Source organism: Panthera uncia, chromosome D2, assembly GCF_023721935.1.
Source record: "Panthera uncia isolate 11264 chromosome D2, Puncia_PCG_1.0, whole genome shotgun sequence".
In the NCBI taxonomy this organism is placed as follows: Eukaryota; Metazoa; Chordata; class Mammalia; order Carnivora; family Felidae; genus Panthera; species Panthera uncia.
The window spans coordinates 43,716,556-43,731,732 of NC_064818.1; the positions used below are offsets into that span (position 1 = coordinate 43,716,556).

Sequence of the window (15,177 nt, forward strand, 5' to 3'; positions counted from 1 at the left end):
GGAAGTGATTAAAAAGTAAGATTTGTCTTAGACTATAATATACAATAGATATAAGTTGTAATCTCTAGGGGAACCACTAAAGGAATAACGAACTGTGTAAGTAGCGACATACAGATGGGAAGTGGCAGGATTAAAAAATGAATTAATGCAGGAGCACCTGGGTGGCTCAGTGGGTTAAGTGTCCAACTCTTGATTTTGGCTCAGGTCATGATCTCATGGTTCATGAGATTGAGCCCCGCATTGGGCTCTGTGCTGACAGTGAGGAGCCTGCTTGGGATTCTCTCTCTCTCTCCCTCTCACTCTGGCCCTCCCCCCATCAAAATATGTAAATAAACTTTAAGATTAAAAAAAATGCAGTTACAATATGAATTAATACAAAAGAAGGCAACAAAGGAGAGAAAACAAAACAAAACAGGACAAATGGGAATAAATAGCAGTAATTACATGTAAATGAACTAAATACACAAAAGACAGAGGTTGATAGACTTGATTATATTCAAGAGATAATTATGAGAACATAAGAAAGTTGAAAAATATGGGGGAAAAATGGAAAAGTTATGCCATTTTGAGTGTTAGAGCTGTTTCACAATAATACATGGCCTAATCCACCAGAAAAAACAACTGAAAATGAATATGAGCCTAATAACACAGCCTCAAAATATACAAAACAAAAATTGATAAAACTAAAAGAAGAAACAAACAAATCCACAATCACAGTGGGAGACTTTAACCTCTCTCAATAATGAATAGAAAATACACCTTCCTCCCCCCAAATCAGTAAAAATAGATGATTTGACCAATCTGATTCATAAACTTGACCTAAGAATAACACAGGACACCTGCTCACACAAAATACAGATTTGTTTCAAGGGCGAGGACATTACAATAAAAAAAAATTACAGAAAAATCTCTTATGAACATAACTGCAAGAACACTTAAAAATGTAATAACATGTCACCAGACATTTGTCCATACCCATAGAATGTGCATCATGAAGAGTAAACTGTGATGTGAACTGTGTTTCTTAGGTGATTATGATGTATCAATATAGGTTCATCAGTTGTAACAAAGGTACCACTCTAGTGAGGGATGGTGATAATGGGAGGAGGCTCTGGATGTGTATGAAAAAAATCTCTGTATTTTCCCCTCAATTTTGCTGTGAACCTAAAACTGCTCTAAAAATGTAAAGTCCTAACAAAAATAATTTAAAAAATGATGTTGGTATGTAAGGATATTAAAAAGTAATTAAAAACATAATAGCAAATAAATCTAGATTTTAAAGAAATAAGTCCAAGTACTACTGTGTGTGTGTGTGTGTGTGTGTGTGTCCACACAGACATACAGACAGACAAAGGAACACAAACACCACTGGCTTCCAGTACAAGAATGTAAGTTTGGTTTGAAATTCAATTTTTTTTAATGTTTATTTTTGAGAGAGAGAGAGAGAAAGACAGCGTGCAAGGAGGGGAGGGGCAGAGAGAGAGAAAGAGAGGGAGACACAGAATCTGAAGCAAGCTCCAGGCTCTGAGCTATCATTACAGAGCCTGACTTGGGGCTCAAACTCATGGACCACGAGATTGTGACATGAGCTGAAGTTGGTTGCTTTACCAGCTGAGCCACCGAGGTGCCCCTGGTTTGACATTCAGAAATCAGTACAATTCATCACATTAAAAAAAAGGAGAAAAATATGATTAACTGAAAAGATGCAGAGAAAGTATTTGATAAAACAATGCTATGATAAAAAAACTTAAAAACATTTTTATTTATTTATTTATTTTGAGAGAGAGATCACGGGGGAGGAGCAAAGGGAGAGAGAGAATCCTAAGCAGGCTCCAAGCTCAGTGCACACAGCCTGACAAGGGCTCAATCCCATGAACCATGAGATCATGACCTGAGCCAAGATCAAGAGTCAGATGATTAACCGACTGAGCCACTCAGATGCCCCATAAAAAAACTTAACAAATTGAGAACACATAATCATGAGTAGGTTAAAGGTCCAATAGCAAATATTCCACATAGTAGTGAATATTGAAAGCTTCCCCCCTAAGACTAAGAAGGCTACCTGCATGCTCTCCCCACTGGCAGCCAGCACTCTCTGGAGGTCTTAGCCAGTGCAATTTGGGTTTCCATCTTGTACCCTGTAACCTTGCTGAGCTCGTTTATTAGCTCTAACAGTTTTTGACAATTCCTTAGCATTCCCTATAGACAAGACCATGTCATCTGCAAATATAGTTTTGCTTCTTCCTTTACAATCTGGTTGGTTTTGTTTCTTTTTCTTGCCCAGTTGCCCAACCACTGCAGTTTGACGAGATAAAGAAGCCATAACGATTGTGAAGGAAGAAACACAACTGTCGTTTGCAGAGGTCATAGCTATATGCAAAGAAAATACAAAGAATCTACCAAGTATTACAATTTAAGTTATTTTAGTAAGACCACTCAATAGAAACAGTCCACATACTAAAGTTAATAGAATCTCTACATACCAGCAAACATAAATATAAAACATCTAAGAATCTAGTGAAAGATGCACAAAAATACTTTTCTGAAAACCACAAAATGGTTTTAAGAAAACTTGCAAAAGACCAAAAGAAATGGAGGGATATACCATGTTAATGGATTGAAGATTCAGTATTGTAGGGATAAAAAATGGCCCCCAACTGGTCTGTATACTCCATGGAAATCAGTCAAACTCTAGCATTTCTTTGGTGTGGAAACTGACAAGCTGATTCTACAATGCTTTGTGGAAATGCAAAGGCCTTCTTCATTCTGCAGGGATCACCTGGAGGACAGGATTGAGACAACTCAGGTCACCTCTCGCTCATCCAATGGAAGCACTTGTGTGTTTTTTGCCCTGACCATGTCTGTAGACATTCCAGCCCAATACAGCAATCCCTTCTTCTTCCCCATCAGACCAGAGAACCTGTCAATCTCTTGCCATTGAGAATGTTCAGTTGTGAGTCAGTTGCACCAGTTCACTCTGTCCTGCAAAGGGGATACTTAACAACTTTTCCAAGTGGCCCGGAAAGGCCACTGATAGGCGTGAACGTCACCTTGAAAGGTAGGGTGGCTGGCACCTCTTGTCTCAGGACCCCAGGTGAAATGGAAATAGTCCCAGTTTAGTAGCCTGCTATCCAAACATATAGAGAACCCCTATCACGTGTGTGCTATGATGTTATTAGAAATTACTGGAGGGGCGCCTGGGTGGCTCAGTTGGTTGAGCATCTAACTTCGGCTCAGGCCATGATCTCGCAGTTCCTGAGTTCCAGCCCCACATCAGGCTTGCTGCAGTCCTGCAGTCAATGTAGAGCCCACTTCAGATCCTTTGTCCCCCTCTCTCTGAGCCTCCCCCGCTTGTACTGTCTCAAAAATAAAATAAAACGTAAAAAAAAAACTAAAAACAAAGAAACTACTGGAGTGTGGGCTTTGTTGGAATGTGTGTGTACAATAAATGAGAAAAAGTAAACAAGATATTCTGTTTGGACCACTGCCAGGTAAAGTGAGTCTTTGTGCATTGACAGAGATCAGATCGGAAGCGAAGTTAAAGAGGCACAAACGGAGAATAATGATGGCTACTTTCTTTTGGCGAAGTTGCTTCACTGCATAAGAAAAGAGACAACACGAGTTTAAAGTCTGTTCCATTTTCACAATAAGGTGTGTTGACCCCGCAAGTTCAACAGCATTTGGGTGAAAATGCAGGTTGCCTGTTAACAGAGACAGACGCGATGGCTGCTCATTACCTTGAGTACAACTTCACGGGGATCGGATGACTGTGGTTTGTGGGGACTTCCATTTTAATGAACTTCACATGGACACCTGCCACAACACAGTCCCCATAATGAAATCACTTAGGTTTATGGGAAAAGCTCTCAGCCCTGCGGGCTACGCTTTTGACCGCATGCTTTCACCATTTCCTGCCTAAAGTGAGAGCCCCAAGGAGCTGAATGCTGTCAACCAGGGAGACCACAGAAGCCACTAGAACACCTGTAAGACCAGGGGCGTGAGGCTTGGATTCTGGGCAAGATGTGGCATGATGTGGGCCAGGGTCTGACCCAGCCCTGGGAGGGACCTAACACAGGTGAAGTCCTCCTCCCTGGCACAGGGACAGGGCGCCGAGAACACGTCCACCACTTGGTACCTGGGTGGGCTGTTCCCAGTGTTATTTCCCAGGTCCTAAAGCCAGCGAGTCTTGATCCCTGAGAGCTTTCTCTCCTGAGCTGTGGGCACGCCGTGCTGCCCAGGAATCCTGGGGCTGTTCCACACCGAACTGCCCAACCCAACTCTCAGACTGTGCTATTTATTGTGGACCAACTGAAATCAGTGCTTTGGGCGCCCCCGGCACCCCATTATTCCCCCAGCGCAGTCTGTGTTCTCTGCTAAGCGGAAGGCAGGGAAACCAGAGCCCATATAGGTTTAGCATCAACATGCCATCAGCTTTCTGGGATGGTGGAGCCTAAGTTTCCAGTGAGCACACAGAGCTCTGCTATCCCTGAATAGAGTATTTCTTCTGAATGCCTGAGATTCCGGTCCAAATCGGGACTGTGGTGCCTGGGATTCAGAGCCCAGGTAGCCCCACGGGGAGAGGAGGATGGAGTGAGTCGGGAGGGTACCTGAGGCTGGCGGGTGGCAGCCAGCCACGCTGCCTAGCTGGCCGGGGCTCCCTCGTCCCTTCTCTCCTGCGTGGCGGCACTCACAGTCCCCTGGCTCCGGCCGGCCTGGCAGCCCAGCAAGATGCTGGCTGGAGCATCCAGGCCTGTGGCTGCCACAGGGGAGAGGAGAGCAGGCTCCCCCCGCAGACCCGAGGGCGCGAGCCGGGTCAGGGCTCAGTGGTGCGACAGAGGGCATGCCAGCGCTTCACCAGCTCCTTGGGCTTGCTGAACATCTCGTTCCAGTGCTCCAGCTGCTTGCCCCGGGCATACATGTAGGGGCCCACCACCACCCGGCCCAGCGCGTGGCTCTCTGCGGGGGAGGGAAAACGTTGTCACTCTCTGGACCACAGAAACCACATCACTTCAGCAACATCCCCCGTGCCTTCTCTCTCTCTCTCACTTACTCCTCTTTTCGAAGGGTGGAGCAAGCCCCCTCCCTCTCTAAGCATGAGCTGACAGCCCCCAAAGGACCCTGCCTTTGCTCTGGAGTCGGAGATGGAAAAGGGAGCCCAGGTGGAGAGCCAGCCCTATGGGGTCACCTACTCTGCCTCTCACCCTCCTCATGAGACATCTTAAGCCAGCCTCACGCCAAAGAGCTGAGGGAGAAAGGGGTCCCTCCGGAAAGAAGCCCTCTTCCATCACCTCCACGCTGCCTGAACGCTCCTCCTTTGCCCGTGTCCCCAACAGCCCTGCCGGGGTGGGGGGGCAGCCTTACTCTCTCCTTCGGTGCCCTGCAGCACGGTCAGGCTGAGGCTGGCAGTGTCCAGCTCAGCGGGGTCGGCCTTGAAGCTGAAAGTCTCGCTGTACACGGGGTTGGCGGAGCCCAGGACAGCCGAAGTCTTCTTGCACTTGACAAACTTGTTGTGGTTCATCAGAGACACTTTGACACACACACCTGCGGGGCAGTGCAGACCGTGGGCTGGGAGGAGTGGGTGGGGTCCAGCCTCTGGCCTGTGGGAGGTCTGGCTGGGAGGGTGCGGCCCACCCTGGGCGCCAGGACCCCCCGTTGCTCACAGCCACTATAGCCGGAGGGCGTTACAAGAGGAAACAGGGTTGATTAGTGTATGGCCTCACGCCCCGAGGAAACGCTGGGCTCCCTTCCTCTTCCTTCCTCTGTGCCTCCTGAACTCGCCCACGGCTCGGCTGGCCCTTGTTTACCCGGGCCTGGCACCACACGCCCATCCCTCCCTTTGGTGGAGGGGGGCCCTCCCTGCCTGCTGACTGCTCAGGCTCCCTGGGGCCCCTTAAACACCTTCTGCTTCAGAGGGCTGAATTTTTGGAGTGGGGCTCATATGGGTTTTGGATCCACAGTGGAAGGTTGAATGACAACTTGCTTACAGTGACCCAGATGCGGAGACACACAAATGGCAGACAGCCACCACCTTGCTGGGGGGGGGGGGGGGGGGGGGGGGAAAAAAAAACGGGGGGGGGCCGGGGGGGGGGGGGGGGGGGGGGGGCGGGGGTATACATACATAAGGGCAGGACATTATGCTGAGCCAGAGCAGGGCCTTCGCTCCTCCAGCTGCTGGGTTCTGGGGGGCTAGAGGAAGCAGCACCCCATGCTGCCTGTCGGCCCGGGATGCCTCTTCTTCCAGCCGGGCGCCATGCCTTGTGTGCAGGGGAACCCTCCCTGGGGGCAAGGGGGCACGGGGTCTGGCCCTGGAGGAACTGGAGTCCTTCACAGAAGGGCAGAGGTAGAGGCAGGATCAATCTAAGGTGGGTTCAATCTAAGGAAGTGGTTTCCCACATCACAGTTGTCCACAGAGGGTGGTGAGCACTCCCGTGGCGGCTCAGACACAGGCAGGAATTGCATGGCCAGGGGCAAGGGGCAGACTCCAGCTCCCGGCCCCAAGTTCACAGGACAGAACCTGCCCGGGGGAGGAGAACTTACTGACAAAACTCGTGTCCTCCTGGAGCTGGAGGCCCTTGGCTCGCAGCACGACCACAGTCAGGCGGCGCAGGCAGTCGTTGTAGCCGAGGCAGAACTGCAGGTCTCCAAACTCAGAGGGAGGCCGGGAGGCCGAGAGGAAGGCACCCGGGTCAGTTAGCAGGTGCCGGAGGAGCCACGGTGCCTTCCCGGCTGTGCCTTCCTCCTTGGTCCTGGCAGTCAGGCACTGGTACTGTGTGGCACTTTTCTCCTTTAACCCCACCCTCATTTGGGCTTGGATGGGGAAACTGAGGTCTGGCCAGCTGAAGGGACTTGCTGAAGATAACTACCATGAGGGGCAGAGCTTAGGACACAGATCCAGGTCTAGGGGATTCCAAAGCCTATTCCAAGCTGCCACCATCCTCTCGGGGGTCAGGAAGATAGAGGGTAAATATTTTCCTCGGTTGGACCATTTGGGGTGTCACCTTTCACAGCTGACTGATTTGGGTGGGAATTTAAGTGTGGACTTTTTACAAGTCTCTGATCTCCAGGGCGAGAGAACCTCAGGCGGCCCTTCCCTGCCCAGGAGTGGCTCCACTCTGCCCCCTTGTCCCATGCACTTGCGGCCCAGGCCCAGAACCCTGAGTCACACCAGTAGGCGCAGTGGGCAGTAGGCTGAGGGCTGTCGCTGGCCGACAGGTGCTGGGTCACACCTGCCCACGGTAGTCTGACACACAGTGGTATATGCCTGGTGACCTTGACCTTTACCTCCAGGCTCTCAGCCTCCAGGTCTCTCCAGATGAGACGCCGGCAGTCACCTGCCAGGGTCTCGTTTTTCAGGGGGAAGAACACCTGGCCCAGGAGCTGGTGCTTCCTCTGTCTGTCCACGTGGTACACGGAGAACCTGAGTACCCTTTGAGTGATGCTCTTGCTGGACACCTGGGGGAGATGAGGGTCTGCGCTGGGGTCAGGTGTGGAGACAGGGGATGGGATAGGATGGCGTGCTGTTCTGGACCCAGGAGCTTTTGGTGACAGGTGACTCAACCAGGGACCTGCACACCCCAAGCCCAGGCATCCTCAGGGGGCCCTTTCCAGCAGCGAGCCCAGTACCCCTGGGAAGCGGGAGTGTGTGCCACAGCCTTGCCTTGCAGGGTGTGTTTCGAGGACCAGCAGCGTTCACCACTCACCTGGACTTTGCTAGAAATATAGGACCTGGGCCCCACCTCAGGCCCATGAAGGGAATCTACCATTTAACAGGACCTCCAAGTGATTTGCCTGCACATAAATGTATAGACGGTCTCACACCGGAGCCCAGGGAACCTGCCTGTCTCTGCCATCTGAGTTGGGCACCCCTCTCCCTGAGGCTGTGTCCTCATCTGTAATGGGGATAGTGTTTCTTACTCTTTGAGTTCCCCACGCAATCATGGGGTCTGATGTTTGGCAGATGGTCAATTAATACTGATTTGCTTCTCTTCCTCTTCTCCTTCCCCTCCCCCATTAAAACACAAAGAGGCAGAATGAAGTTGGGATGGGGCAGGAGAGTGATGGTTAAACAAAAATCAGTTTGTGAGCGTGACATGTGGCCAGGCCGGTCAGCAAGGCTACATGCCTTCATGTCACAAGGCTTCATGCCCCGAGAAGGGCGAGGTCACCTGTGAGTTCCCACAGCCTTGGCCCCCAGCAGGAGGCTGGGAGATGGGCCCCATGCCACCCCTCCTTTCAGCTACAGCTCTCGGCCCAGAAGAAGGCAAGAATCAGGGCTCTGGCTCAGCAATCACCCTCTTCTGGATGCTGCCTGGACTGTCCTTACCTTGCCAGCCAGCCTGCTGTCTGCTCTTGAAAATGTTTGCCCAAGGCTTCAAGGCAGCTCTTGATGGCTGGTTTCCCATAAGGGGCCCCCAGTCACCTGCTCAGGCTCCCAGGTACCTGTGAGCTTGGCTCAGTGCCCAGACAGCCTCTGCACCTCCAGACCCTGAGCCAGCCCGCCCACAGGCCAGCAAACGCACCACCTGCTGCAGGATGGCTCTAGGGTCCTGCACCGGTCTCTGATGGGATAGGCAAGTTCCTGCCCCCACCCCAAGGGGCATGGGGGGCTTGCCCTCTGCCTTCTTTAGATAACCTTGCCAGAAACCTCACAGTGCTCCAAAGCCTTGGAGCACTTCTCCAGAGCCCCATGGGCCAGAGCGAGGCATTCAGTAGGTGCTCCAAGAATGTGTTTTCTCCTTCTCTCATCCAGGCAGCCTGGCCAGAAGGAGCCCAGCCCTCTACCTCCTCACCTCCCTAGTCTCTGCCCTACCCCCATCATCAGCGGTCAGGACAGGGCAGGCAGGGGAAAGCAGAGCTGGTGGCATCAGGGGTCTTGGGGGGCTGCAGGGTCCTGGCTAGCACAGAAGGCTGGAGCTCACCTGCACGACGTCTGTTTCTTCCCAGGAGGCCAGACCCTGTCTGCACCAGAGGCCTTACCTGGAAGATGAAGTGCTCATCAAACTGCGGGTTGGAGGTCTTGCGTTTGGTCTTGGACTGGAGGAAGCGCCGCTCGTCGGGCAGCAGATGAAGCTTCACCAGAGGGCTGCAGGTCTCTGAGGGGCCTTGCAGCCTCCGCGCCTTGATCAAGCCCACCAACAGCCGCTCGGCTTCCTGCTGGTATTCCAAGGAGAACCACAGCCGCCCCAGGCAACCCTCAGGGAAGTCCGTCTCACTCGTGTCGTCTAAGAACTTGTATAGCTCTGGGTTGATGGTCCCCACTATGCCTGTATTTCCAACGACACAGGGGCGGGGTGGTCTGCCAGGCCAGAGGAAGGCAGGGCCATGGGGGACAGCGAGCTCTGGGCTTCACCACCCCTGCCCCCTGCTCGTCTCTTCTTGGCTGAGCCTCCAGTGGGCAGTTCACTGGCCTCTCCAGACCACATCCACCACCTGCCCTTCTCTAGACTGAACACAACCTCTCTCTCTAGTACAGCTCCTCAGGCAGCCTGCCAGCACTAAGGCAGGGCATATCCAGGCCTGCTTCCCTCTGCGGCTCCCAGCAGAGTGAACAGTGTTCATTTAATCCCTGCCCCTTAGTTCGGGGCCTGCTTGTTGGGCAGGGGGTTCATAGTGCCCAGGACCTGACCTGGCCCCTGTCCATGGTGCCCAGACGATGTCTCAATGATAAAACTTTGCCTCTTCTATTCCTGTTGAAATTAAAAGGGCCTCGCTGATAACTGGGTGGTTCCTGGGAAGGTATCTTGGAAGGTCTTCAGAGCAAAGGTTTGGGCAGAAAGCTGAGCACCCAGCTCCCACCCTTCTGAACTCTGGATCAGCCAACCAATCAGTCTAGGAAAGAACCCATCAAATGTTCTGCACCCGCATACCAGGGTTCCAATCCCTCTGTTGCCTACAGCCTCTGTGACCTTGGGCAAGGCACTGTTAGCCTTCCGAAACTCTGTTTATGAATGTGCAAAATGGGGTGAGGATTTCTCCCCCCAAAGAGGCAGGGTGATGTCTTACTCCACAATGGCACATGAGGCCATATCTGGTAGAGGCTAGGGTGCAGCAGGCATTTGGTAAACCCAAGTACCTGGAAAGAATGGTCACTGGGCCACTCTTCCTAAGGGAAACCAGAAGATTCTGCCCAGAGCACTAGGATCCCAAGGGAAATGGCTTTATTGCTGAGACTCAGCAGAGCCCAGCCAGCAGCACCCCTGCTTCTGTTTCACTCCTGGGGTCCAACCCAGGGGGTGAGGCTGCTGCCCAAATTCTGCCCCCAGGAGGCCAGTGGTGTGGGCTTTCCCCAGGCACCACAATCCTGGTGGTCTCTGCCCCCAGAACAAGTGGACCTGGTAATTGGGGGCATCACTGGAGGGCTGCTGGTCCAGGCTGTTTTCCAGGGTCAGGCCCATGAAACCAAATGGTTCCACCCTGGCCAGAGCAGACCCCGACCCCAGGCAGGCTCTGGCGGGAGCACTCACCAAGGTTGCTGCTGGAGGTGTGGGGCAGGAGCTCCGGGGCTGGGCAGGGGTCCCGTGGGACCTGAGCCCACTCTCCACTGTTCAGGGGTACCCAGTCTCGGTCTTGGAAGGAAGGGGGCACCACAAATGGCACACCTGGTGGCCTGTCCCGAGGCGGGAAGATGACATGTTGGTGGCAGGTGGAAGGTGTGGCTCCCACAGCCCATAGGGGTTGAGTGCCAGAGGCTGGGGGAGGAAAAGCCAGCAGGAGCCAGGAGGAGGCAAGAGCACCATTTTCTGGGCCCACACCTGCCCCCGCCTGCCCCCCACCCTCACCCGCAGCCAATACCTCTGCCTGTCTGCAGCCAGTGGGGCCAGCACTGCCTCAGCCACTTACTAGTGGTGTTCCCTGGACCCGTTACTTACATCCTCTGAACCTATAGGAAATAAGCTCATTCTGGAAAACGAGCTTCATAATGCTTGCCTCATAGGTTGTGGTGACAATTCTGGGGTTTCTTCATGATCACTCCCAGCATGATGACCGCATACAGGAGGCACCCCCTAAACAGACCTTTCCTTTCCCACCCTACTCCAAGGGCAATGCCACAGGGAGGGCCCTAAGCAAGGTCAGGGGCTTGCTTGGCCCCACACCCTGCCTTACCTGCTTGTCTGGGTCCTGGTGGCATATGGCGGGCAGGGCTTGTCCTCTTGTGTGCTGGACGCAGCTGTGGTCCCTGACAGCTCCTCATAGGTGAATATGGCACAAAGCCTCTTCCAGAGACAGCAGCTCACCCAGATCAATAGCAGTAGCAGCAGCAGCCCCCCAGCGAGGCCCCCGATTACCAGGGCCACCTGCTCTGGGGGCAAAGACCACTAGGACTGTGATGCCTGGAGAAAGCCACTCCCCTTCACACCACGGACCTGCTGGGGGCAGGATTTGGGCAGCAACCACATGCCCTGAGTTGGACCCCAGGAGAGACATAGAAGCAGGCTTCCTGTTCCCTTGGAAAGCAGCTGGCCCTGGACTTGAGATTCTGGCTGAAATGAACCATTTTCTTGTGCTTCTGAGTAGAAATTAAATCCGCTCTTACCAGAACCTTTATCTTCCCTGGACTCCTATTCAGGCTTGAGAGCAAACCCGAGTGTGGGCATCATGTAGGTAAGGAAAGCCCAGGAAGGGGTGATGTCCTGGTTTGCATTCCCAGCCCTATCCTTTGGGGTCCTGGAACCCGCTGAGAGGCCGAACTCACGTTTGAATTCTGTAACTGTCTCTACAACCCAATCCCTTGTTCAACCCTCTATCAAGATGAACCCTCTTAGGGGAGTCCGCTGGAGACAATGGGAGTGTGGATGAAGAAAAGGGCAGTGGACGTGAGAAACGGAGACACAAGTACCCTTTGCTGCCTGCACCCCTACAATTGCGGGGACCTGGCAGGATCCACTCCCGTTTCAGCGCCCTCTCTGGGACGCTCGCTCCCAGGCGCCTGCTGCCTTCCTCTGACAAAGAAGGGGCCTCCTTCGGGTCACGTGCGGACACGGGGCTTCCGGGGCTCTGGGGTCTGGACGAGGGGAGTGGTGAGGAGACACTCCCCCCCACCTTCCTGACCCCCAAAGGTCCTCGAGGGGCAGGCCTCCCTCTCCACCTCTTCCCGCGCTAGGAGCCACAGGCAGGTGCGGGCGGCGCCCCACCGGGGCAGGGGGGGCGGGGGGAATTGGGGGCCGAGGGCCCCCGACGCCGCGCTGGGGGCGCGGGTGGGGAAGGGGGCACTTACCCGCCATGACACTGCTCGGCGGGCTGCCGGGGCTGGGGCGCACTGGTCTCCGCGCCTCCACTCGCCGCGGGGCAGCCTTTTAAAGCGCGGCGGGGCTGTCGGCGGGCGCGGGGGCGGTCCCTCGTCGGGTGCTGGCGGCAGTCGGCGGGGAAGGGAGCCCGCCCCCGGAGGCCGCAGCTCCGCCCCGGCCAGGCCCGGGTCGCTGACGAAGGGGGAGCCGCCGGTGAGCTCCAGGAAAGTGCAGGACTCTGGGCTGCGCGGCTGGGGCGGGGTGGGGTGCGAGGGCGCCCCGCTCTGGGAGGGCAGCGCCAACGCCTTGGCCGCCGAGTCTGAGGGAGGGCTCGGCACCTGGCCCTTCACGCCCGGCCGCCTGGACACGCGACACGCGGGTCTAGGAGTGCCACTCCATCTTCCGCGATCCTCTGCAGGCTGTGGCTGCCCCCCTCGCCCCCCCTCCCGGCTCCCCCCATATCTCTTTCCCCCCCACCCCGGGCCTGCGCCCACTCCTGCTCCCGAGGCCTGCCGGGCTTCCAGGTTGGACTCTCCGCGCGCGGTCCCGGGCCCCGGCGCCGCCTGCCTGACCGCGGGGGGCGAGGGGTGCGGGGCTGAAATTCACAGGTCCGCCATGGCAGCACACAAAGTAATGAGGCGTTGGACAGCCCGGGTTCTGCAGCGGGACCACCTGGGTTCCTACCCTGGCTCCCCACTAGCCAGTTGTGACACTGGGGAAAATTTCCTTCTGGGCTCCCTGTCCTCAATTGGGTTAGTAATAGTAATCTCTCTGGGGTTAAAGTATGTAATGGACACGGCTTAGAATGGAGGTGACTTGGCCCCACGGTGCGCGGGGCGGGGGGGTGGGGAGGAGTGGGTGGTGCACAGTGCGCGCCAGCCACCGCTATGGTGATTATCTGACTCAGGGTGGCGTCGCCTGGATCCCCTGGACACCCGCAGCCCCTATTACTGAAATGCTTATTATCAGACCGCGGGGGCAGTGCCAGTCGGGACTAGTGAAGGCAGCCAGAGCCTTGACCAGAGGCTCCGGTCCTCTGCCAGCTTCCACCCGGCGTGCATCCCATTGGAGGACGCGCACCCTCTTGGCGTCCCATGCAGTGTCTCTGCGGGGTGCTCTGGTGGGAGCATCTGAGACCTTGAGGGGGCGTCTGGAGATGGGGACCGAAATGAATATGTGTGTGTTGGTGAGGTGGGGTGGGGGGAGGGTCGGTCTTGTTTTATAGCCTTGAAGGTTTTGACCAAAGACCCACTCTGGGCCCTGCTCCAGCCTGGCATCTGTGCCCATCCCGGTAGGGAGGAGGCTGACTAGACAAGACGGACAGCCCACCAGGCTGTCAGTGTGCAGTTCCACCCTGCCCAAGCACTGCTTGACCCGAGGCGAGGCGGGATGGCGAGGTGAGCCTGGGTCCCCCTCATCTCGCAGGGGCAGGGGGAAGAGTGGCTCTTTTCTTTCCGGGGTCTGGTGAGAAGGCGGGTCCCTGCATCTCTGTCCAGTAGGGCATGCCTCTCCACTCCACCCCGGAAGCCTGCTGGGAGTCTGCTGGGAACCTGGTGGAGGCAGGGCATTTTCCTCCACCAGCCTGCCCCCTCCTGCATACCATTTTGGCTGGAGTGTCTGGAGACCTGGGACTCTGACCTTTGCTTCTGCTGGGCTGGTGATATCTCAGGAAATGGAGTCTGGGTCTGCCTCAAAACCTCCTCATCTTTGCCCTCACCTCTGAGTTGAATGTCTGTTAGTTTCCTGTTGCTGCTGTAACAGATGACCACAAATGTAGTAGCTAAAAACACAAATGTAGTCTCTTACAGTCTGAAGTCAGAAGGCTGAAATGGGTCTGCAGGGCTGTATTCCTTCTGGAGGCTGGAGGCAAATCCACTTCGCATCCTTTCCCAGCTTCTAGAGGCTGCCTATGTGTGGCTGCTTCCTTTATCTTCAAAGCCAACAGCAGCATTTTCTAACCTCTCTGAATCCAAGTCATGTTCACATCAACTTTCCTACCTCCATCTTTTTTTTTTTTTTAACGTTTATTTATTATTGAGACAGAGAGAGACAAAGCATGAACGGGGGAGGGGCAGGGAGAGAGGAGATACAGAATCGGAAGCAGGCTCCAGGCTCTGAGCCATCAGCCCAGAGCCCAATGCTGGGCTCGAACCCACGGACCACGAGACTGTGACCTGAGCTGAAGTCAGACGCTTAACTGACTGAGCCACCCAGACACCCCCTTGCCTCCATCTTATAAGGACCTTTGTGATTTTGTGGGGTCCACCCTGATAATCCAGGATAATTATCCCATCTCAAGATCTTTACCTTAATTGCCTCTGCAAAGTCCCCTTTGCCATGGAAGATAACCCATTCCCAGCTTTCAAGAATGAGGACATGGACATCATTGGAGCCAGAGTGTCCACAGAGCCCTCTGGGAAGGGATGGTTTACATTCTCTCTCCCCCTGCTGCTTAAAGCTCTCAGTGGGCCCGAAGGCTAGGACCAGGCAGCTAGCAAAGCCCACATACCCCCTTGCGTGGTAACTTTCCAGTTGCCATGAGCCTCTTCCTGGCTGCTTCGCCTGTCCTGGTTACCCCTGACAGGGCATGGCACCCATCCACACCCAACCACCTCCATGATTGGCCCCAACCTGTGTGAGTGGGTACTTCTGGAAAAGCGAATGCATTGTGGCCACTCTGGCCAGGTCCGGAGCTGGCCATCCTCCCCCCAGCCCCATGCTGTGCTTTTCCAAGGCCTCCTGGCTTCCTATCTGTTTCCTTTCCTCACCACCTACCTCCAAGCCTTGGCTCGCTCCTGCCAGCTCTTCTTCCTCAGTCCGTCTCCATCAACACCAAAACCTTCTCCCAGGTCTCCGCCATCTCTAACCTGGAGCACTGCACCAGCTTCCTCTCTGCTCTTCAGACTCATCCCTAAACCCTCTCCTCAGCTTATGTCTTCCAGGCTCCCCTCCC

General features: G+C 54.6%; 1 protein-coding gene across 1 annotated transcript; it reads right to left on the bottom strand.

The window, feature by feature from the left end:
• Positions 1–777: 777 nt before the first annotated feature.
• Positions 778–15,133, bottom strand: LOC125933131 (synaptotagmin-15-like). Its single transcript, XM_049645996.1, has 11 exons — positions 15,000–15,133; positions 14,734–14,801; positions 13,825–14,004; positions 12,040–12,819; positions 11,104–11,299; positions 10,460–10,606; positions 8,977–9,295; positions 7,283–7,452; positions 6,538–6,659; positions 5,362–5,541; positions 778–4,956 (listed from the first exon to the last, which is right to left on the bottom strand). The coding sequence occupies exons 1-11, from the start codon at positions 15,131–15,133 to the stop codon at positions 4,814–4,816; spliced, it is 2,439 nt and encodes an 812-aa protein (XP_049501953.1). The 3' UTR covers positions 778–4,813.
• Positions 15,134–15,177: the final 44 nt, after the last annotated feature.